Genomic DNA, 25,141 nt, shown 5'->3' with positions numbered 1-25,141 from the left:
CGCTTAGCTCTGTCTATAACATGTTGCTTCCGCTGTTTAGCATGCATGTAGTCCTGAGTTGTAGCTTCACCAGGTTGGCACCTCATTTTTAGGTACGCCTGGTGCTGCTCCTGGCATGCTCTTCTACACTCCTCATTGAACCAGGGTTGATCCCCTGGCTTGTTGGTAATGGTAGAGTGAGGAATATGCCGGGCAATGAGGTTACAGATTGTGCTGGAATACAATTCTGCTGCTGCTGATGGCCCACAGCGCCTCATGGATGCCCAGTTTTGAGCTGCTAGATCTGTTCTGAATCTATCCCATTTAGCACGGTGGTAGTGCCACACAACATGTTGGATGGTGTCCTCAGTGCGAAGACGGGATTTCATCTCCACGAGGACGGTGCGGTGGTCACTCCTACCAATGCTGTCATGGACAGATGCATTTGCGACAGGTAGATTGGTGAGGACGAGGTCAAGTAAGTTTTTCCCTCGTGTTGGTTCGCTCACCACCTGCCGCAGGCCCAGTCTAGCAGCGACGTCCTTCAGGACTCGGCCAGCTCGGTCAGTAGTGGTGCTACCGAGCCACTCTTGGTGATGGACATTGAAGTCCCCCACCCAGAGTACATTTTGTGCCCTTGCTACCCTCAGTGCTTCCTCCAAGTGGTGTTCAACATGGAGGAGGACTGATTCATCAGCTGAGGGAGGACGGTCGGTGGTAATCAGCAGGAGGTTTCCTTGCCCATGTTTGACCTGATGCCATGAGATTTCATGGGGTCCAGAGTCAATGTTGAGGACTCCCAGGGCCACTCCCTCCTGACTGTATATCACTGTACCGCCACCTCTGGTGGGTCTGTCCTGCCGGTGGGACAGGACATACCCAGGGATGGTGATGGAAGAGTCTGGGACGTTGGCTGAAAGATATGATTCTGTGAGTATGGCTAGGTCAGGCTGTTGCTTGACTAGTCTGTGGGACAGCTCTCCCAATTTTGGCACAAGTCCCCAGATGTTAGTAAGGAGGACCTTGCAGGGTCGACTGGGCTTGGTGTTTTGCCGTTGTCGTGTCCGGTGCCTAGTGGTCCGATGCCGGGTGGTCCGTCCGGTTTTATTCTTATTATGACTTTTCGTAGCGAGTTTTTACAACTGAGTGGCTTGCTAGGCCATTTCAGAGGGCAATTAAGAATCAACCACATTGCTGTGGGTCTGGAGTCACATATAGGCCAGACCGGGTAAGGGCGGCAGGCTTCCTTCCCTCAAGGACATTAGTGAACCAGATGGGTTTTTACGACAATCCGGTAGTTTCATGGCCATCGTTACTGATACTAGTATTTTAATTCCAGATTTTTATTTAATTAATTGAATTTAATTAATTAATTGAATTTAAATTCACCAGCTGCCGTGGCGGGATTTGAACTCATGACTCTGGATTTTAGTCCAGGCCTCTGGATTACTAGCCCAGTAACATAACCACTATGCTATCGTACCGTAACTTGCAACTCCTTTTACCTGAAAACATTGAGATACAATCAGGGTGTTGCCTTTCGCACCACGTCACTACTGGATCAGTACCACCAATTTGAATAAGAATCCTTGATCCTGGAGCAAACACGGCTCTCATACATAGTTGGAGTAATTTACTAAGTTCGTACATGAGCAATGTCAATACTGTCAACCACAGCTGCTATAAGCTAAATCAAAGCCTGCCTCGTTATTCACTCTATTTATTTGTTCTTGGGATGCATATCCCTAGTTGCTCTTAGAAGGTGGTGGTGATGATTTTTCTTACAACTGGGTGACTTGCTAAGCCACTTTAGAGGGCATTAAGAGTCAACCACGTGGTGCCGGACTGGCATCATATGTAAGCCAGACCAGGTCAGGGTGGCAGATTCTTTTCCCTGAATATCATTAGTGAACTAAAAGTAAAGTACTGCAGATGCTTGAAATTTGAAAGCAAAAACAGAAATAGCTAGACATACTCAAGACCTGAAATGTGGATTGACTGACTTTTATTTCTACACAGATACTGCCTGACCTGTTGAGTATTTCCAGCCTTTTCTGACATTAGTGTGTCTCATTAGTGTCTGACATTATTATCTCTCACCCTGGTAATTCCCCCGGTATGGCCCTTGTCTCTGTTACCTTAAGTCCAAGGGACGCAGACTTGAACCGCAGACTTGAACGTTTATGGTGGACAACTGGTTTCGTCATTCATCGCCAGATCTGGCTGGATCACATAAAGCACTATTGGGTCCTGCTCTCCTCTGCCAAAACTGCTCACTATTCCAGGATCATCCTGGAATGCAAAGATAACCCCCGGCTTCTCTTCTCCACTACAAACTGTCTTAAACCCCCCTCCACCCTCACCTCCAATGAAAAGTGCGAAGAGCTCATGGACTTCTTTGTCACTAAGATTGAGACCATCCGTTCAGCTGCCTCTGCCACTTCCCTCCCTTCCCCAGCCCATCAAGCCAAACTTCCCCTACGGTTTTCCCCAGCCCTACCCCTGAACTTGCATCTTTCCCTAATTTCTCTCCTATCTCCCCTCACGCCCTCTCCCAGCTCATCTCGACCAACAGACCCACCTCCTGGTCCCTCGACCCTATTCCTACCATCACTCAACTTCCCTTCCTGGCCCCTATGTTAGCTGATATTGTTAACGTTTCCCGCTCAGGTACTGTCCCCTTCAAATCTGCCGTCATCACCCTCTTCCTCAAAGAACCCACCCTTGACCCCTCTGTCCATGCAAACTATCGCCCCATCTCCAACCTCCCTTTCCTTTCCGAAGTCCGTGAACGTGTTGTCACCTCCCAAATTCGTGCCCATCTTTCCCAAAACTCCAGGTTTCCACCCCTGCCACAGTACTGAAACAGCCCTTATCAAAGTCACTAATGACATCCTATGTGACTGTGACAATGGTAAACTATCCCTCCTCATCCTTCTTGATTTGTCTGCAGCCTTTGACACGGTTGACCACACTGTCCTCCTCCAACGCCTCTCCGTCATCTAGCTGGGTGGGTCTGCACTCGCCTGGTTCCATTCTTAGGCGAAATACTGCGGATGCTGGAAATCTGAAATTAAAACAGAAAATGCTGGAAAAGCTCAGTAAGTGAGGCAGCATCTGTGGAGAAAGAAACAGAGTGAACATTTCAGTTTGAAGACATATCTATCCAGTCGTAGCCAGAGAATCACCTACTATGGCTTCTCTTCCCTCTCCTGCACCGTTACCTCTGGAGTCCCTCAACGATATATCCTTGGCCCCCTCCTGTTTCTCATCTACATGCTGCCCCTCGGCGGCGACATCCAAAAACACTGTCAGATTCCACATGTACGCTGATGACACCTAGCTCTATCTCACCACTACCTCTCTCGACCCTTCCACTGTCTTTCATTTGTCACACTGCTTGTCCGACATCCAGCATTGGATGAGCAAAAATTTCTTCCCACAAAATATTGGGAGGACCGAAGCCATTGTCTTTGGTCCCCACTGCGAACTCCAGTCCCGAGCCACTGACTCCATCCCTCTCCCTGGCCACCGTGTAAGGCTGAACCAGACCGTTTGCAAACTTGGCATCCTATTTAACCCTGAGATGAGCTTCCGACCACACATCCGCTCCATCACCAAGACTGCCTACTTCCACCTCCATAATGTCGCCCGTCTCTGCCCCTGCCTCAGCTCATCTGCTGCTGAAACCCTCATCCATACCTTTGTTACCTCTAGACTTGACTATTCCAGTGGCCTCCTATCTTCCACCTTCCATAAACTTGAGCTTATCCAAAACTCTGCTGCCTGTATCCTAACTCGCACTAAGTCCCGTTCTCCTCTCACCCCTGTGCTCGCTGACCCACGTTGGCTCCCGGTCCGGGATCGCCTCGATTTTAAAATTCTCATCCTTGTTTTCAAATCTCTCCATGGCCCCCGCCCTTCTCTATCTCTGTAACTCCCCCAGCCCTACAATCCTCCAAGATCTCTGCTCTCCTCCAATTCTTGCCTCTTGCGCATCTCAAATTTAAATCGCTCCACCATTGGCGACCATGCCTTCAGCTGCCTAGACCCTGAGCTCTGGAATTCCTTCCCCTCTCCTCCTTAAAACCTACCTCTTTGACCAAGCTTTTGGTCACCTGTCCTATTATCTCCTTATGTGGCTTGGTGTCAAATTTTGTTTGAAAATTTTTCCTGTGAAGTGTCTTAGGACATTTTACTACATTAAAGATGCTATACAAATGCAAGTTGTTGTAGTTGTAGTAGTCGTGGTGAACTGATTGATTTTTACGATAATTTGGCACCTTTCACGGCCATTATTTCCTGGTGCCAGCCCACAAATTACCAAATTTATTGAATTTAGCTGTACAACTTGGGAACTCGCAACCTCTGGATTGCCAGTCCAGTACTGTAACCATTAAACTGTTGTATCCATAGAGAAATACTAATAAAATTAAGTTTCAATAAAAGAACAGAGTAAATTGATACTCTGTGAAAGCTATTTTTAGCCTGTCCTGAGCTTTGGCAAACATTTGCTACAGATCTGAGTAGCATATATTACATTACCATGTTATTCCTGGTAACCATTTAAGCATCTGTACTCTGACCTCTATGTGTTGCTAAATCCTAGGCATTCAGCACAAAATGTCACACATTAATCCAGCTATTTAAGAAAGTTTTCACAATCTCAGGCATTTTAATATTTTAATCCTTTGCTTAAATTATCCTTGAAAAGCAACACATCTTTTATCATCATTGAAGGTGTATGGGGGTGGGGGATGGTAGGATTGCACTACTACCTATCCATGTCTGTACATTTAAGTGTGGCAACATTTTGCTAGTAAACTCTTCAGTTCTTATGCTTGTCCACTGTGCTGTTTATATCAGTGATATCGGTGTAGTATTGTAGCCAGGAATTTGATAAGTCATAGAACCTGCTGCTCGAGACACTTTTAGAAAGATTCTTAATAGCACTGTTGTCTCATAGGCCTGAAGAATTGCCTCTTAGCATGGCTTGATATCTTGTTTAATGTTATTTCTCTCTCTCCCACAGAGCTGAAATACTATTCCTGATCTTTTAATAAGTCCTGTGCATAATGCATTTAAATTACCATGGTCTAGGTGATGCTGAGAGTTAGTGCACTGCTGTAGTATGCCCTAGAATGGCAGAGACAGAGGTCTAGTTACCATCTTCTGCCATGTTCAGAAGTGGATCGCAGGATGGGGATGGTGGGATCATGGCTTAAGTCTTGATGTTTTGTTTGTTGCTGATGAATATTCATTGAAAGTTTCAACAGTCTACCCAATAGTTCAGCAAGTGTATCCAGTGAGTAAACGTCTCAGATTTGATGCTGGTTTGCTGAGTAAGCTGATCTTAGCTGTGGCAGTGGCAGGGCATTACAGATGGCCTCAGAGCCCTGGGTTAGGGAGCAAGAATCTGTTGATAGTCCACTCCTGATTGCTGTCAATCAACCCCTGCTGAAAATGTGCATGTGTGGACTTCAGTGAGGACAGGATTGGGTTTAACTGTGACTTTGATACCCCCCCCCCCCCCCCCGCCCTGCAACCCAAAATCAAATAGCCTGTTGGTACACACAATAGAGACTCATGCATAAATAATGACCATTTGGGTGAGGTACAGAGGACAACCAGTGACAGTTTAGGAGAGAGCCATCAATACTTGGTTTTGCTTTAGCTTTTCTGCTGGGTAGCTTGAACTGAACTGGAGGTATTTGCAACTGATGAAGTGAGGTAAGAGAGAATTCTCGAATCTGATGCGTTTGATCGAATTATATTGCTTTAGGGTGTTTTCCCTCCTACAGGCAACCCCAGTAAGGGAAAAAAATCATACCACCGAAATCTGACAAATAAGGAGGTAGGTGTGTTCCTTCCTGTAAAAGGGGGAAGCAATCTGATGAACGTGAGTGAAGTTTATAATCTTGAAGCACCATCAAGCACTTTCATTCAACACAATAGTTTGGAACTTTGAGCATCAACGTGAGATGCAGTTCAGAGCTGACTGTGACCCTTCGAATGCCTTTGTGTCTCTAGTGCTTTCAAGTGTGTTCCTTGTATCCACTGAGGCATGTATAGTGTGCTTATACAGTGCTGCTCAGTCCTTGAAGTACCTGCAGGAACTGCTCCAGGGTTTTAATACTGACTTTCACTTGTATCACTCAATAGTGTTTGTTCAGTGGTGCATAACTAGCTGTGTTGAATTACATGGGTAACACAACAATTCCTGCTGTATGTATGTACACTAAGCACAAATGGTTTAAATTAACCATGACATCCGGATTAACTATGGAAGCACATTATGTTGCAATCTTTTTGTGTTACAATTTACATAAACCATAACGTCAAATCAGGACCATATAGCAGTATCGTGGAGAGAATATGCATTTATATAGCACCTTTCACATCCTCAAAACATGCTAAAGCACTTCACAGCCAATTAAGTACTTTGGAATTTCGGCAGCCAATTAGGAACATAGGACATAGGAATAGGAGTAGGCCATTTAGCCCCTCAAGCCTGTTCAGCCATTCAGTGAGATCATGGCTGATCTGTGACCTAACTCCATATACCCACTTTAGCCCCATATCCCTTAATACCTTTGGTTAACAAAAAATCTATCAATCTCAGATTTAAAATTAACAATTGAGCTAGCATCAACTGTTGTTTGCAGAGAGAGTTCCAAAGTTCCACCACCCTTTGCATGTAGAAATGTTTCCTAACTTTACTCCTGAAAGTTCTGGCTTTAATTTTTAGGCTATGTCCCCTAGTCCTTGACTCCCCAACCAGCGGAAATAGTTTCTCTCTATCTGCCCTGTCAGTTCCCCTTAATATCTTGAAGACTTCGATCAAATCACCCTGTAATCTCCTAAATTTCAGTGAATACAACCCTGGTTTGTGTAACCTCTCCTTGTCTTTTTTTTAAAATTGTCTCTGCATTGAAGAATATATATTTAACTGCTCAAAGTATTTTGACAATGCAATGGTATGTTCAGTTATCAAATTATATTTGACCTGATTTTGTGTCAAAATAGTCCATAAATCATTCCCATAAAATAGATACAAGCTGTTAGATCACCAGTTAGACCAATTTATGTCCTATAATTTTCTTTTGATGATTTATTTTTCTGTTTTTATTTGTTGCAATTTTTTTAAAATATGGGAATAAATAACAGTAATCTGGAGATATCCAAATTTCAGCAGTGGTTCCATTGCATCTCTGCGAAGATGCGGGTGGCACACCACTGGTATTGTTCACTTCAAAATTTTAATACTAGCTGTAATTGTACAGATTTGAACCAAAAGCAGCTTGTTCATTAAAGGGTCCATATCCTATCCCAAACTGTCCAATTCATCCATTACCCCTGCCCTCCCCGAACTTCATTGCCTCCCTGTCCCCCCAATGTAGAATTCTTGTCCTTGTTTACTATTGCCTCTGTGGCCTCCCCCACCCTACCTCTGCATTCTCCTCTAGCCTTATATCAGAGCTCTACCCACCTTAAAAGTCTCTGCCTATCTTTTTACCCATGCATTTGGTCAGCTCTTCTAATTTCTACATGTGCTTAATCCAGTCTCTCTAGTGAATAGCAACTTGGGACATTTTATTACAATGTTCAAAAGCCAGTTGCTGAGTTGGGTTTGCACTTCGCTGTTGAATAAATGGAGATATAAATGTGGTTTGCTATAATAGGTAAACTGCTTGTCTGAACATGAAATAGAAATAGGGGACATCGATGATGTGTTTAGTTCTCTGATCAGGTTCATAAACTTTTTATGGGGAAAATGCAATATATAGATTTTCGTGTCCCTTGCTCGTGCTTCCCACACAAACATCGAATCATGCCAACCAAAGCAAAAGAAAGTTCTATCTTATGCACTGGAAGCTCTCCAAGTAGTGGTAATATCTTTGTGTGTGAAGGAGCAATTTGTTGGAGCAGGACTGATCCTGACAGTTTCCTATCATTAATCCCCTTCTGACATAAATTCTCTGCTTCTATGAAGTGTTAGACCTTGTAGACTGGCTGAGAAATGGCAAAACTAACAGTTTACTTAGGTCAGTCTGGAATTTGATTTGCCCCAGTAGGAATGCCTTCAGAGAGCAAGGAAGAAAATTGATGAGGGGGAATGAAGAGTCTCATGTTCTCTAGCAACAGTTACTGAGTCATGTCACAATGTACTGATTTTAAGCTCCTTTCCAGGAAGCAGAGACATCTTCTGCCAAAGCAGAGGAAGATGAAATATGACATGAATTAACATTTGTGTATTTCCAGAATCCCCATGATTGACAGCAGAAGTCTTGTTTAGCTTAATTTTCATAGTACAGGTAAGGTACTTCTGAAAAAAAGATTTTTTTTTTTAAAAAGCACAAATATGAATGTGACCTGCTAGACTTGCCACTTAGTCCCATTATTATACACTAAGGGAATTATTTAATCACATTTCTAATTAAAGACAAGAAAAAAAGAGTAGGCGTGCTGCTGAGAGTGTAAGAGTATTATCTGGATTATTTTTTTCATCAATTTCTATGGGTGTTGCTCTGTAACATCAAGAATTCATTTCGATTCCCTTAAACTGCCAATCCACATATGAAACCAGTTAGAAATGATTCACATCAAGCGCATTAAGGAGTAAAAATAAAGCCTCACTAAATATTCAGAGCTATTTTATTTTCAGTTGTGAGTTTGGGGTTTAATGATTCAAAAAGTGAAAAACAATTGTAGTATACACTGGAATTCAAGACAAAAGAAACACAAAAGCCTATAATTAAGTGGTGAGAGCAAGCATGACCAGGTTCGAGGTGAGGACTGACAGGTCAATTGAATTTTGTCCTTCTGTTATTAACTACAATTTGCCATTTAACACTTGTTATTTTCTAACAATAACACATTTAGTGTCACATGACAAGTTGTCGTTAATGACAGGCAGCTTAATCGAAGTGCAAAACTGCTATCGACCTGTCATTCCTTACTTGCAACCTAGTCATGCATGCCCATTATGATTTAATTATAACCCTTTGTTACGTTATCTTGAATCCCAATGTATAGTACACTGCAGTAGTCTTTTTTTGTCTGTATTATCATTGAACATTAAATCTATAAATGACAAAACAGTGCAATAAAATAGCTCTGAGCATTTAATAGGGCTAATGCTTTACTTGTTGCTGCTGATGTGAATCATTGCTAATTGTTTCATATGTTGATCAGCAGTTTAAGGGATCGGAATGAATTGTTACTGATGTTACAGGCAACATCACAGAAACTGCTGGAATAAATCATCCAGATAATATCGTACACCAACATTTTTCTTCATGTCTTTAATGCATTAGAACTTTAAAGTAATTTTTAAAAATATGTAATAAGACGAACAAGGTCACAGCTGCCTTTGTCTTACTAATTTAATTTTATTTTCAAAAGTATCTTGCCTGTATCATGAAAATTTAGCTAAACAAAGCTTCTGCTGTTAATCTGGGGAAATGGGAGTACACCAATGTTTACTTATGTCGTATTCTATGTTCCTCTGCTTTGGCAGGAGATGCCACTGCTTCCTGGAGAGAAATTCAAAATTAGGACATGACTCAGTAGCTACAGAACCTGGGATCTTTTTCTCTTGCCAATTTTCTATCTTCCCGATAACTCCTAAAAGCAATGGCTAGTAGGGAGGATCAATTTTTTTTTAAAAACACAGGTATATTGTGGGTTGTATCATTTTTATGTAAATTACACAGTTGGGAGTATTTATTAAGCCGATTTTAACATAATGACAGAAAGAAACTTGTAAACTCATTGGCCTGGAAATTGCGCTGAGCGGCGAACAAACGTCGCCTGGCGCTCATAAGTAACTAACTCACCCACAAACTTTTCACAGGTCAGAACCAGGAAGTGAAAGCATTCCTTCACAAGCCGTGCAGACTAAGAACCAGGAAGTGTCAGATAGATTAGTAAATTCATTATAAAATCAGTTACAGAAAGTGAAGTAAAGAGAGGGTAAGATTAAAGGACAGAGATAAAAAGAATAAGTTTTAAAAAAAAATAACAATTTTAAATTAATTTTTTAAAAATGTTCCTAACAACAATTAATATCGGGAGGAATGAGACTCCACATTTTTAAAAGTTAATTTTCAGTGCCGGAATGGTTGTTTGGCAGTCATTAATACTTACCACACCGTTAAAAGTTAGTTTAGACCTAAAAAACCCAGTGTACCTTTTTATGGTGGGATTTGTTTGTTTCCAGCTAGGTAGTACAGCAAGTTCGAGCTGGTCCATTCCTTCAGCTGGCGAGATCTCTTTAACACGAAACTTTCAAACGAGCAGGGCAAATGGTGGAGTGATTTTCGCGTTTATCTGTGCATGTGCGCTGTCTGGAACTTGCTCTTCCATTTGCTCTGAAATAACGGTGAGTCCTGTTAGCCTTGCAGTTATTTCATGAACAATTTCCGGGCAAATGTCACTATATTAGAATTTTAGTGAACTTTAACAATGTTTTGGGAGAGGTGACATTGCCACTGGGTCACTACTTGTGTAAATGTCAAAAGTTTAACTCAATCAGCTATCTAGCTCTATAGCACAAGCCTGATGGCTAGAAACCTGCTACTTGGTCTTTCAGTACTGCTGTATGTCTGGACTCCAGCAGATACACGAAGGTAGATCGAATTGAGAAACCAAGACTTTTCTTTCCTTCCCTATGTGGAAATGCCTGCCTGACCTCTGCTGGGTTCCCCACAATGGCACAACAGATTATAAACTAATCGTGCAACAATTGCAAGAATGCACTTGCAGCCCACAATTTTGTGAATATATTTCCATTAGTGTTTTGAGAGGTAGAGTGGCATATTGTGTTAATGCTCCAAATGTATTCTGCAATGGAATGGTAGGGTACATGTATTTATCCATGATTTGTCAAATGCTAACTCTGGATTTCAGCCATTCCACTGAAGGATTCACCTAGTGAAGACAATGCACTTCCTAATTGGGAGGGCAGGTCAGTTAATCTCAGGTCAGTTAATCCCAGTGGCTGGCTCAAAGGGCAGCATTGGCAGACACCGAGGAGGAGGTTAGTTAGCTGCCTACTCTTATTGGGGAATGCTTTAGGGAAACAAAAAAGAAGTTGAGAAAAATATTTTAAAAGACAAGAATGTACGGGTCAATATTTTTAAACAAAGAATTTTTTCCTTTACATTATTGAACTCCAGCTGTTACTGAAACAGTTCACTGGGATCAGAGGTAGCACTGTAAAATTGTGGCATTACTAATGTAAATAACTTTGCTGTTAGATTGTAACCTGTTATGAATAGTTAATAACCTTTGGCCAAAAACTGACAATAGAGTTTACATTTGACAATGTTGTCTCAAACATGGCATTGCAATAGATGATTTTGATGGAGGAAGAAGTAGCTAATCAATGTGAATTCCCTGAGCAGAAAAATTCTTCCCTTCCTCCATCCATCTCACTAATCAGAAGCTGAATAAATGGTTAAATTCTGCTCATTTTGTTTTTTTGTGTCCTCCTTTGAATCATTAACTTGATTTTTAAGAAACTGCAACCTTTTGTTGAAGCAAGCAACTGTTCCAGACCTATGCAGCTCATTGAATCTAATCTTTAACCTTTACACGAGTTGGGGCAGTAACCGATGCTAAAATTCATTTAAATTCTAATTTAGTGACATTGTTGTTACAACAGTTTCCTTCAGTCATTGTACTAAAGTCCACTTTTTAAGTATTGCTTAATTACCATGCAATTTACATAATTATTAATGTCATTGAGCTTTTCAATGATATTAGTTCTCAAGCATTCTCCTGTGAAGTAAAACACATTCTAAATCACAATTATTGCAGCCAACATAGCAGATGGTTCTGTGCCCTGTAGGCTGGTTTACATTATTAGAAAAAGATTAGATTTTAAAATGAGCAATTTGTTTTATTAATGTGGAGGTTTATTAATTTACCCATATTTGTTATAGTCTTATTTTATACTAATAAGGTTGTTGAACAAAAATTCAAACCTAAAGCAAAGAAAGTTTGAGTGATTATCAGCCCGTAGTGCGATCAAACGTTCAGATGGTTTATAGTATGAACAGTGGATAATGGGGGTCAGGGTGTGTGAATGAACTATAGCTGTAATTTAATTGAAGGGTTTCAAATTAAAGGGTTGCTGGCCTCTCTTTTACTCAGAATGACTGTAAATGGCATTGCACAATTCACCAAAACAGCCATAAATTGCTTCTCACAATTTGACTAGATATTTTATGGATTGGCTTTCTTAGCATTTTTATTTCAGTGATACTGTCAGTGACATAACAGTGCTATGAAGTGAAAGCATTAGGAGGCATTATTAAATAAATACTAACACCAAAAAGGTTACAGTTTTCAAACATAATGTTCTCATTTACTTTTCACACTGTGGTAACGTAACGTTCAAGGTGCTTTTTCTAAGGACCTGGATGTGGCCTAAAAGTAGTCTGTAAATTAGTACTGATGTCCTTAAGCAATGCTGGTGCCCTTTTACTAACATATAATAAAAGTACTCTCCACATCTGTACACAGTATTTATTTGAAATCAAATACAAAGTCTAACCAGTGAAAATGAGCTAACTTAGGTGCCAGTTTGGTGTAAAATATCTACCAGTACTTTCACATATTAAAAATAATGATGCACAGTAAATGTATTTTAATTCAAACAACAGGACTCAATTCCCTTTTGATCTCCTTTCTTGCCCTGTGCCGTGTTTTTGCCTTCATTGTATATAACTCTAACCGCATTAGAAGTGATGTTATGGCGGGGGCACGGGGTCATACAGAATCATAGAATCATAGAAGTTTACAACATGGAAACAGGCCCTTCGGCCCAACATGTCCATGTCGCCCAGTTTATACCACTAAGCTAGTCCCAATTGCCTGCACTTGGCCCATATCCCTCTATACCCATCTTACCCATGTAACTGTCCAAATGCTTTATAGAAATGCTTTATCTATTTTATTTCATCATCGGTCAGCTTTCAGCATCTATAGTTTCATACCATTGGGAACTTTCTACCAAATCTGCTCATAGGTGCACAATTCCAATACGGACAATTGCCAATATTAGGAGCTTAGCTGACGACCGCTTCTTGGGTTAAAGCAAGTTGGCCAATATTGCAGCAGCAAATTCAGTGGGGAAAGGAGGCAAGCTCGAGGCCTGAAAGAGTCTGGGGGATGGTTGGACCATATTCTGTATCGAATCTGTGATTCTGCCCATTTATCTGTGAAAACTGTAAATCAGTGGCCTTGAATATTGTTATATGTTCCTTTACATCTGCCCTGAATAACCCACTCGAAGTGCTGAGTCAGCTGACCTCTGCTAGTGTGGCAGTTGGGGCATTACAGTTTTTTTTTGTTTAAGCATTATATGCAAGTGCTGATTGGGAGGAGTTACTGAACTCCAGCTGAAATGTTGGAACTCATTGTGAGACATCTGCTGCCATTCATTCAGCTCCCTTACACTGTTAGCCTCAATAATCCCTCCATTAGTTCCCTGACAATGTCATCCATGCTTGCTGTGGAAACCAAATGTATTGAAGTAAAATTAAACAAAACTGATGAACCTTAAAATTGTACTAAAGTGAGCCCTAATTCTTTTAACTGTTTAATTTTAAAAGGAGTTCTAATTGTAGAAGTTTTTCATTGAGCATTACCAGTGTTTTATTTCTCAAGTGGTTGTTTACTTTCACACCATATGCGGAAAAAAATGTATCCCAATCTTACAGAAAGTGATGGCTCATCAGCATATGATAAAAGAAAGAAGTTGTTAACATTTTGGGTGTAAATGTTGGTCAGAACTAGGAGATTGGCAAGTCTTGCTATTAAGTGCTTTCTTGCCTTTAAAGTGATTGACCTATCTTCCAGTTTCCAGATCTGATGAAGGGGCCACACCTGAAACACTAGCTTTTTTTCCCTTCTCTTTTCAGAAGCTGACAGACTTTTTTCCCTTATTTCCAATTTCCAACATTTAAAAAAAATCTCCTTTAAGTTTTCTGTGTCTGGTCTGTTCTGTTCTCCAACCATTGCCATTAATATTTGATTAATATGAACAAAGTATGTATGTCGACAAAAAATGGCAGATGAAGTTTAATGTATACAAGTGTAAAGTACTGCAAATAGGAAAAGAAAATAGGCAACTCACATACTCCATGAATGATACTGAAACAGCTAAAGATGCAGTTGAAAAAGACTAGGGGAGAAAATTCGATAGGGCCTATTGTTGGGCACAGGTAGTGTGATCCGCTATTAACCCGCGACCCAATGGCCCCCCGCACAGTCAGGACGAAAACTTTGGCCTGCCTCAATACTCATCTGCAAGCTGTGTTCAAATCCAGGTCTTGCACATCGATTCAATGTAATTTGCACTTTCCACCAGCAGGGGAGTCCCAATCTCTTAAAGGGAGGATGGCTCTTAAAGGTAGACGGTACCTGTTACTTGCTAAAAATAACAATTTGCTGTCTGAACGGAGATCAGACATCACACATGTAAAACACAGATACAAGTCTCGTCCCTATGTTTACACACTGATGAGTTATATTAAAACATTGAATAAAAGTTGCACACTACTAAATCCCACAGCCTCCAATCTGCATGCCAGACCTCACCAATCTGCCGATTTGAGTTTGTACCAGGCCTGCGAGAGTATGTGTACCAAGTTTCTCTGAAGATGCACTAAAGGCCTTGGTGCAAGAGGTGGACAAAAGGAGGGACATCCTATATCCGCGCAGGACGGCGCGGCAAGATGCTCTCCTGACATATGCCCAAAAGGCAGTGGGAGGCAATAAAGGATGAAGTCAATGCCAGGCGCATAGCACCACGAACATGGATGCAGTGCAGGAAGAAGTTCAGTGCTTTGACACGAGTGGTCAAGGTGAGTGAGGTCAACTGTCAAGTGGGTCTCCTACCAACTGCACCAGTAGCCACATCCACTGCTCCATGCACTACACCCCCCATCACCCACATACCAACAAACTTTTTCCATCAGTACTGAACTCTTCCAATCAGATGCTTCCTCTCACCCTTACACATTACCACTGTTGCAAACCGCCCACCCACAACTCACAGGCCTCACACACTTGTAGCTATTCGGCCATGACAGGCCACATGTTCCGCTTTCTTGCAGGAGAAGGTGGTGCATATCAGGAGGTGGCAGTGGCATTTAGCCCCTCAAGCCTGTTCCGCCATTAAATGAAATCATAATGGACGTGTGACCTAACTCCGTATACCCTCCTTAGCCCCATATCCCTTTATACTCTTGGTTCACAGAAATCTATCAATCTCAGATTTAGATTTCAAAATTGAGCTAGCATCAACTGCCGTTTGCAGAGAGCGTTCCAAACTTCTCCCATCCTTTGCGTGTAGAAGCATTTTCTAAATTCGCTCCTGCACGTCCTGGCTCTAAATGTTAGGCTATGTCCCCTAGTCCTAGTATTCAAGTATAGGAGACCTCCAAAAACAGTTACAAATGTCTCGGCAGCCAGAAGCAATAATCCAGCCGCTAACCTGTAAATCCTGCGCGGTCCCTTTTAAATAGCGCTGGTGGGTGTCCTCCAGGCACTCTAAGACACGTTCAGATGGTCAGGGTTAAGACTGTGCGTTAAGTTGAGTGTTAAGTGCTAAAATGGTGTCTACCACTTTAAATCAGCATTGCACACTGATTGTATCCATTTTCTCCTTACTTTACATGCAGCTGGCGTTCGGTATTTGCACATGCGTTAACTTCTATACCAAGAAGGCATTCGGCGCACGTCATGCTGGAAACGTGCGTGCGCAGCCAACACGCTATCTTGACACCTCGCGAGGCCGTGTAATGCCGAAAGTTCAATATGTCCAATCAATGCAGAGCAGCAATCAACAAAGCCTATGTAATGTTCAACTACATAGCTAAAATAGTAAAATATAAGCCTGAGGAAGCTATGATCAAACTGTCCAGTGCTTTGGGCAGACCGTGCCTGTGTACTATGTCCGGTTCTGATTGCCAAGAAACGAGGGATACGTTCAAGGAAGGGAGGCAGTGCAGAGAAGAACCATAAGGCTGATCCCCAGTATAAAAGATTGAGTTATAAAGCAATACTGGAGTAACTTGGGCTTTCCACCCTGGAAAAGAGGTGTCTTGAGAGTTAATCTTCTAGAGATATATGAGATAGTTAAAGGTATGGAAAAGGTAAATCCAGAATATTATTATTTCAATTGTGAAAGCAAGAGAAGGATACATGGTTCAAACTATTAAAAGGTAAATTTAAGATTGTTGGGCAGTTCTTCACACGAGCGATCAAAACATGGATTTGACTTTCAAATACAGTAGTGGATGTGAAAATCCTGTAATAATTTAAGAAACAATTAGATGCTGCAGTGGGTGAATGTAGAGTTTTTCTGGATTGATGAAGATGGTCAGAGTGGTCCTCTTCATTGATAATTGTTTTATGAACTGTTGGCACAAAACATCAAAACTAATTTGTTGCAAATAATCTTTGAATCTGACTTCAAATGGTAGTCTATCATCTGGATTGCTCACTTATTATCTGGACCGAGGGTTGATGGTCGATATATGTGGGTGGCCTTTAAGACCAGTTAACTGCATATTATCAGACTAAAGAATAAAAATTGTTTATAGATTTCTTTATAACTGCATCACTTGGAGCAATCTTAAATATGGAAAATATTTTATTTATCTATATACTAGAACATAAGGATGTCCTGGGATATAAATAGTGTCCAGAGATATTGTTCTGGAAATATTAATGTATTGCCAGATTCTTGCATTAACATTGAGATGTAATTGTAGGAAGATTACTTTGAATATAGGGTTTATACCACTGTGCTTTTCAATTCTAATGTTGTAAAATGCAAACCCTTGTGTTCAAACATGATCAAAGATCCTCCATTGGGCCCAAGAGACAAACATTTGGTTTGAACAAATGTAAAGCAGAGCCACTTGCATTGATATTAAGCAACAGGTTCTTTAGAGTGCACCCACTGACCAGTATTGAGTTTCACACAGTTACTCTATTTACACGTTGATTGGGAGGTGTTATTTATGACCCGATCCCTGATGGAGTGTGCCAAAAATAATTCATTCCAGGTCAGGTTTAATTTTTTTAAATTGCTCCCAATACAAAATAACTATGCACAATTCAGTGCCAGCTAACAGATACACTTGGTAAAGACCCCTTGCTTGTTTGTATACACAGGTTTAAAAAAAAATGTGGATGATGATTCAGTGTAAAGTAATAGATTTGGTAATTGCATGGAACATGGTTCAGCAGTGGTCTTGCAATTTGCAATGTCTCTGAGTGATTGAATACTGATTCATGCTCACTGTTCCTGAACAAGGAGTTCCCACCTTTGCAGTCTTGGGTAGGAAGTGGGCAGAAGGCCCATGCTCCCAGGTGGAGGAGGAGGAAAACAATAGTTGGTTGCTTTATCCTGGATAATGTTTTATGAACCTGCCAGCAATTAGATCAAGAGCTACATTGGCAAAGTCTTGGGAACTGGTCAGGGAGTGATGTGTGATATGGGGAAATCTAAACAAGAAACTGTTGTCTTCTCAAATCTATAAGAAATAAAGTGGTAAGAACTTCCCTTTACATTGATACTCCCCTTTAATACTACCCAACCAAAGCTTTGCATTTTCTGGTGGCTTTTTTATTAAAACCATGTAACAAATTGCTTGCTTTTTGGGACAGTGGAGCTGGAATTTCAACAGTCAGATATGAGACGGAGCAGAACTCACGGCCGCCCAAATTGAAGAGTGTTGACGGGATCATTAGCGTGTTTGGGGTGGCAACTGGCACCTGTAAAGGCAAATTAGAGAAGCCCTCCCTGATTCACCTGTCTGAAGACGGAATCTAACCTAGCTGCTCCATTAGGTCGTCCCCGAGATCCTTCTCGGGACAAAGAGAAACAAGCATGGAAAGATTTTTGGCTTGAATGGGAACCATAACTATGGCAGAATAAGGTAATCAATTCCCTCCAAGATAAATTACCTTATTTCTGGCAAGTCTGGAGTCTTTCCTGGTGCTTCAGCAGGATTCACACCAGCTCGCAACAGAAATGAGTTACGCTGAGGCCTTTTAAGAGCAGAATTCCCATGGTGCCTGGGAACGCTCCAGACATGCCCCTGAAAATCCGCCCACTCAGCCTCCCCCATTAGTCAATCGCAAAATCCTGGTGCAAACTAGTTCTGCCCCATTTTCTGGTCTCCACTTTGGTGTTCTGTGCCAAATCTTGGAAATTTGGCTCCAGTGCAATTGTTAGAATCTTCCTGGAAGAGAATACTTCTGAATGAGATAGAAGGATCTAATTTTTCAGAACAGATCAGTTTTTCCACAAGTTCTTTTTAGTTGGATGCCATGAGCAACAGTGAAAGTGAATGAAACAGGTGAATTCCTATTTGAAATAGCTGAAAGCTGTATATGTTCATGATTGCAATGACATAAGTGAGGGTAAATGATACCTCCAGAGATTAAAGTTAAATTGGATCTCAGCACTGGTATAACGAAGTAGCTTTGTTAATTGAAGTCTGATGATGTTTGGAGATAATATGCATAAAACATAATTTGTTTTCCTCTAATGCCTACGGACACTTCAGTCATTACTGGAGAAAACAGTTTTTTCAACAGCATTTCATTTGAATTAAAAGGGAGAATGTCAGGGGACATGCTGTTGTTACCTTTCTATGAAACTTATGACCTAATAGACCATACAATTTATTTCACTACAGCCAAGTGTATTTTTAAAAAAAAAGTCTTCAGACAATTATTAATAGTGTTTTGAATACAAAATCCATAGTCTGTTCACTAAATATGTGCATCAAAGGGAAAACACTTTAGAGACTGGATTGGAATCCATGTTAGTAGATAAAGTTGCATGCATTTTTAAGAATTGTTCTCTGAATGAAATGTGGAAATTCGTTAATTTGCTATTGAAGTGCATTTTAAAATTATATTATAAAATAGTTTTCAAATTTCCCTAGCTTGTAACTTCAGTCAGTAACATTCCATGCACGGTACAGGCAGAAGGCTGACTAACGTGGTAAAGAAGGAGATGGCATTCAGCTAGGCGCTAGGATGCCTTGTCTAGGTTTCCCTAGAAGTGCAAATACATTTAATTGCTCAGTGCTAAATGAACATTTTGCAATGGAGCTGTATTCTTATTATAGACATTTGAGGAAGACTTTTATAGCACCTTATCTTGAATATTCCATTAGAACTTAAGAAGAGGTTTTGTTTTTATTACATGTTGATATGTACTTCCCAAAAGTCTACATAATGAGCAACTTCAGAATTGAACTATTCAAACTAAATAAAAAGCAGTCTCTAGTATAGAGTTATAGTTGGATGTAAATTCTGTTTTAAGGTAGCTGCCTTCTCAGTGCCACTTGACGGTTTTTGCTCCTGAAAAACATTAACCGCCCCAATGTGAGTACTGCATCAATAATGATGTCGAAAGATTGAGTGAACATTTGAGGGGTGGGGTTTATGTTATATCTGTTCCACTCTATTGAATTTTCTTTGGCTTGAGGGACTGTTTTCATATACTGTCTACTGTTAATATCTCTTTATTTGAATAATAAAATCTTTGCTTGTAACACTTAATATTATGAACAAATGCTAATTTTTAGAAATCAATGCTGAAACATGAGCTGCCGTTAATGGGTAGTTGAAATAATTTTCCTACTTATTTTGTGTATATACATCAAAGATGAGCTTATTGGATTCTCTTATTTAGTTTCTTGTTGATACCAGAGATAAAATAAATAACCTAATATTGGAGCTACTTTTTAAAACCATACTTGGGGGGTGGCGGTGGTGTTGTTGTAAACCTTTCTCATTCATAAGGCAAGTAGTTGGAGGAGGAAAAGACTTTCTTCTCTGCATCTGGTGATTGTTGTAAAATTGAAGACCGAAATGAAAGCAAAATAAATGGTGAAAACTTTCTCTTTTGTGGGAGGCAACAGGACATGTCTGTTTCAGACAAGAGAAAAAAAGAAGAGAAGGCCTCTTAGACTGAGCCTATGATGCAACCAGATGGGGGGACACCTAAAACCCTGAATGTGACTTTTTTTTTCAAAGAATGGTGATCCAGGACTTAAGATGAAGATAAATGAGGAAGCTCATTGTAGTCATCCATCCAGAAAAAAACTCACCATCACAGAATCCAGCTGACTCTTAGACAGTTCGAAGGTTTTTACCTCTAATTACCTGCAGTGCTGTGGCTGGAACAATATCTGTGTTTGACTGCAGCATACCAAGTACAGTTGTCAAGTATAGTAATTAAGTAAAATGATCACCTAGCTCTAAAGAATGTACTTGATGTTCCCCAGCAAATTTATTATAGCATTGTTGCGGTATTAGTTCTGAGGGTGTCAGTAAGAAATGTACACAGTCCTGTGTGGTGTAGTGTATCATGGTGTATTTAGTTTCTATTGCACTTTTGCTTGTGTTGTAAAATTTTAACATTTTAATCCTAATTCAATCAAATCGTTTTGGCTATTTACGAAATTTGAGTCGTTAACAAAGACGGTTCCCAGGCGTGTTTTTTATAGATGGACAATTAATAATGAAATTACAAAAAAAGCTGCTTCTAGTTCCTTAAAATGATTTGATTCTTACTGTGCCAAATAAAGAGATTGTCTATAAATATGGTTACCACAGATACTGAAGCTTTCATAAATTCTAGCATTTCAGCTGAATTGATAAAGTTGTGAAGAATTTATAAAATGTGGATATTTCAACAGGATTTTTTGTATGTTCTGAATATCTGAAAACATAGTCATGGAGAAATAGAGGTGTCCTTTCTTTAAAGTTTTATGCATGCTGTTTTCTTTTTTGTAAAAAATAAATACGATCTCAATAATCTGAACAGGAAGGCAGAGAGAAGCTGAATCTGTTCAGTCTTTCCTTTTTGAACTCTATGTGAAATTAAGTGGAAGTAATTTTCTTTCAAAGACCTGCACAGACACAATGGGCTTAATGGCCTCCTTCTGTGCTGTATGATTCTATAAACATGTTGTCTGATGCACTAATACATAGATTGTGTCTCAGATGTAATTTTTGGCCACTAGCTAATAAATTCTCTCCTTATACACCGAGGCTAATGTATTATCCTTATTCTGACTTTTACAGGGCTTAACCAGTTGTCCTTTGACCCTGCAAACAACAACGAACCACTGCAGTTTCATAACGCAAATGGCCCACTGGTGACAGAATGTTCCATTGACAGTTGCAACGAACCAAGCAAGAAAAGGAAACGGAATAATAAAGCTGCAGGTAAGGATAGCTAGACTATCAATTCCTGCTTCATCTCAAGTACTGCAGAAAATGTGCGGATCATCAAATTGTCTTAAGATGCAGTGTCATTATTGCTTTGAATCTGTGGCAAAGGGTATGCAAGAGGACAAAAAGAACTTGCATTTATATGCCTTATCATGTCCTCAGAACTTTCTGACATGCTTTACAATCAATGGATTATTTTTGAACTGAAGTCACTGTTACGCAGGTGAGTGCAGCAGCCAATTTGCGCACAGCAAGGCCCCCTAAATAGCAAGTGAATGACTGGTCATATGATCTGTTTTTGGTCGTGTTGATTGAAGGAGTAATGTTGGCCAGGACACCAAAAGAACTCCCCACTCTTCTTCGAATAGTACCGTTCACCTGAACTGGCTGGCGCAGCATTGGTTTAACATCTCATTCAAAAGCAAGTAATATGATGCACAGAATATATGATTTAACCATTCCCTTAATCTCTTCCAGCTAAGGTAGGCCATTGAAGTGTTTTATAAGACTATAAATAGCAAAGGCCCACAACAACTGATTGTATAAACTGCTGCAAAAGTGCCTGAACTTTGGAGAGGCCTGAAATTGATTTCAGCTAAAATTAACCACCTATACCTCTGGACTCAGCAATGCATTACGCTGAATGGCATTGCATAGGATGGTCAGTTTAGTTTCATACTGAAAATAGAGGATTTTAATTATCAAACATTGGTTTATAGTCAATTATTGTCAATCTATCAATCAACTATGACAATGAGGATGTATATGACTTTTAAAATGATAATAATTAGCGTAATAAACCATGCAAAGTTAAATTGTTCCTACTTGTGTTTAAAGTTATCATTTGTTCTATGAAATAAACTCTGGGAATTTCCCTGGAGCTTCTCCTGCTCTGCTGCCATAACTTTGGATTGAGGGGGAAATATATGGAAAATAGCAGGAGGAAACGCACATCTGATGCAGCACATTGGCGCACAAATTTCCACCCAGTTCATTCTGCTTTCATTTAGAAAAATAGATCTTTAAAAGATGTATAGTAACTAATGTCATCTGGCAGAGTAATGATTTTTTAAAATCCAAATCAATATCCTTTTTCATATTGTTAAGAAGAAGCTGAGTCAGTTCGGGAAATAACTGCTTCTTGAAGTTTCATTGCAAATACTCCAAGAAAGCATTGTAAAATATGCAAGGCTTCAAGCTTGAAGTCACAGGAAATACATGATGTGTTTCTTGTCCCTTCTAACTTGCACAGATTGCTCCGGGTCAGGAGTATGCAAGACTAATAGAACATTGAGTATTAAGAGCATCTTACAGCGTCAATTGAGCAAAGATTGCCATGTGGAAGTGGAAAGGCTCTGTTGCTCAATGCAATATACTCTGTTCTGGAGTATGTTTTTTGGGGGGAAGGGAATTAGAGAGTTGGTCAAAATAATTTTCTTTTCAGAATGACCTTGAAAGAAAAATGAGCTGACATTGGGATTTTGGGAATCCTTCAACATTGTTTACAAATGAGACTCGTTATCTTGTGGGCTAGTATTATCCCTCTTAAGCTGCTTCTACATTAAGCACGGCCCACACCAGTGTCCAGAAATGTGGGTATCATCTGGCTGCAAACTGAATGCAAAACTGCTATAATTTGCTAAAGCCAGCTGCCTGGAAGAGCCATATTCAGCAGGTCCCTGAGCCATTAATCTTAGTGAGTTCCAATGATAATCAACTTACAGCTAGCTGCATGAGACTAGCACTTCTAAAAACCAGTGGCAGTAGCAGGTGTCTCAAAGAAGCAGCTTTAAATGTATGCAACATGTCATTTTAATACTATGGCAGTTAGTTCAAGATTATTTCAAATCTGCATTGGTTTTAGCTGGGTTGAACATTTGCCAAACTTTTGCTCAGTGGTAAGGGAAAGCACTTTCTTTTTTGCTTTCTTGAGGAATTATTTCAAAATGGCTGCCATGCACAGTAGATTCCAGTCAAACTGAGTGCTGCCTGTAACCAATGTTAAACATACTTTGTGCGGAAAGGGAAATTCAGGGTGAGTGAAAATCCCCACCTTGGGTAGCGTAATGGGAACTTATCATAGCAATTGAATATGGACATCCAGAGATCTGTGTAGAATTCAATAATTTTTGTTTCCTTTCAGAGAGCTATGTAAACCGATTGATCGATTTTACCTGTATTGTAATTCATAGAATCATAGAAAGGTTACAGCATGAAAGGAGGCCATTCGACCCATCAAGTCCGCGCCGGCTCTACTCAAGAGCAGTCCAGATAGTCCCATTCCCCCACCCTCTCCCCGTAGCCCTGCAAATTTTTTTCCTTTTCAAGCACTTATCCAGTTCCCTATTGAAGTCCGGAACTGAATCTGCCTCCACCACCCCCTCAGGCAGTGCATTCCAGATCCTACCCACACTCTGTGTAAAAAAAAGTTTTTCCTCATGTCACCTTTGGTTCTTTTGCCAATCACCGTAAATCTATGTCTTATGGTTCTTGACCCTTCCGCCAATGGGAACAGTTTCTCTCTACCTACTCTGTCTAGACCCTTCGTGATTCTTTTTTTTTTCTCTCTCATACATCCCTCTCCCCTGACAGACCCAGACCAGACTGATCCACATCCCTCTCCCCTCACTCACCCTGACAGAGTAATTATCTCACTGTAGTTATAACTGAACTTGAAGAATCTTGAATTTTACAAAATAATGGATCTGAGTGAATTTAAATGCATCAAGTCAATGGAGCCCCCAAGAAATTCAGCCTTGTTCCTCCTCTTCCTCATCTAATCACTGTCCCTTGGCGACAGCACCGTCATAGGGTCAGCATCCGCATACACGTTGATGAAACCAGCATTACCTCTCCACTCCCCTGCAATTTCCTTTAGCTAAACATTGAAAAGATGGAACTGAGGTCCCAACTCCATATCCTATCCATCACATTACCTCGCCCTCCCTATCTCCGTAACCTCTTTCAGCCTCCACCCATCCCTCCCAAACTCTCCATTCCACTGATTCCAACCACTTGCTTATCAGCCCTTTCTTAGCCTCATGATTGGTGGCCTTGTCTTCAGTCGCCTAGGCCCCAAGCTCTGAAATTTCCTCCCTATCTGCTTCCACCTCCCTCTCCTACATTTAGATTCTCCTTTGGAGAGAGGATATTAAAAGATAATATCGGATATTTCTATAATATCCTCATATTATAGAAAGGATATAGAGGCATTGGAGACGGTGCAAAAAAGATTCACAAGGATGATGCCAGAACTGAGAGGATATCCTTATCAGGAAAGTCTGAATAGGCTGGGGCTCTTTTCCATAGCAAAGAGAAGACTGGGGTGTGACCTGATGGAAGTCTTGAAGATAATAGGGTTTGATGGGGTAAACGTAGAGAAAATATTTCCACTTGTGGGGGAGTCCAAAACTAGAGATCATAAATATAAAATAGTCGCTAATAAATCCAATAGGGAATTCAGGAGAAACTTCTTTACCCAAAGAGTGATAAGAACGTGGAACGCGCTACCACAAGGAATAGTTGAGGCAAATAGCATTGATACATTTAAGGGAAAGCTAGATATGCACATGAGGGAGAAAGGAATAGAAGCGTATGCTAATAGAGTTAGATGAAGGAGGGAGGCAGGAGGCTCGTGTGGAGCATAAATGCCAGCAGAGGCCAGTTGGGCTGACTGGCTAGTTTCTGTGCTGTAGTTTCAATGTAACTCCTTAGAAACCACCTGTTTGACCATGCTTTTGATCACCCTTCCTAATATCTTCTTTGGCCAGCGATATAATGTTCTTACGCATCTGTGAGGAGCCTTCGGATGCTTTCTACAAAAAAAAGTACTGTATAAATTCAAGTTATTATAAATAAACCTGGGGATTTAATTAGTTCC

The 25,141-nt window shown here is 40.5% G+C and overlaps 1 protein-coding gene across 3 annotated transcripts in view; it reads left to right on the top strand.

Annotated features, from left to right (window-relative positions):
• The window catches only part of LOC137332931 (ecto-NOX disulfide-thiol exchanger 2-like), a 266,243-nt gene that overhangs the window by 135,118 nt on the left and 105,984 nt on the right, over positions 1 to 25,141 (top strand). For all 3 annotated transcript variants that reach the window (XM_067996973.1, XM_067996971.1, XM_067996972.1), the window contains one exon: positions 21,112 to 21,255. In XM_067996973.1, coding sequence (XP_067853074.1) covers positions 21,112 to 21,255 — 144 coding nt within the window. The remainder of the gene's footprint in view (positions 1 to 21,111; positions 21,256 to 25,141) is intronic.

The sequence above is a fragment of the Heptranchias perlo genome, chromosome 15, assembly GCF_035084215.1.
Source record: "Heptranchias perlo isolate sHepPer1 chromosome 15, sHepPer1.hap1, whole genome shotgun sequence".
Taxonomy (NCBI): Eukaryota; Metazoa; Chordata; class Chondrichthyes; order Hexanchiformes; family Hexanchidae; genus Heptranchias; species Heptranchias perlo.
This window is presented reverse-complemented; position numbering and strand designations above follow the sequence as displayed.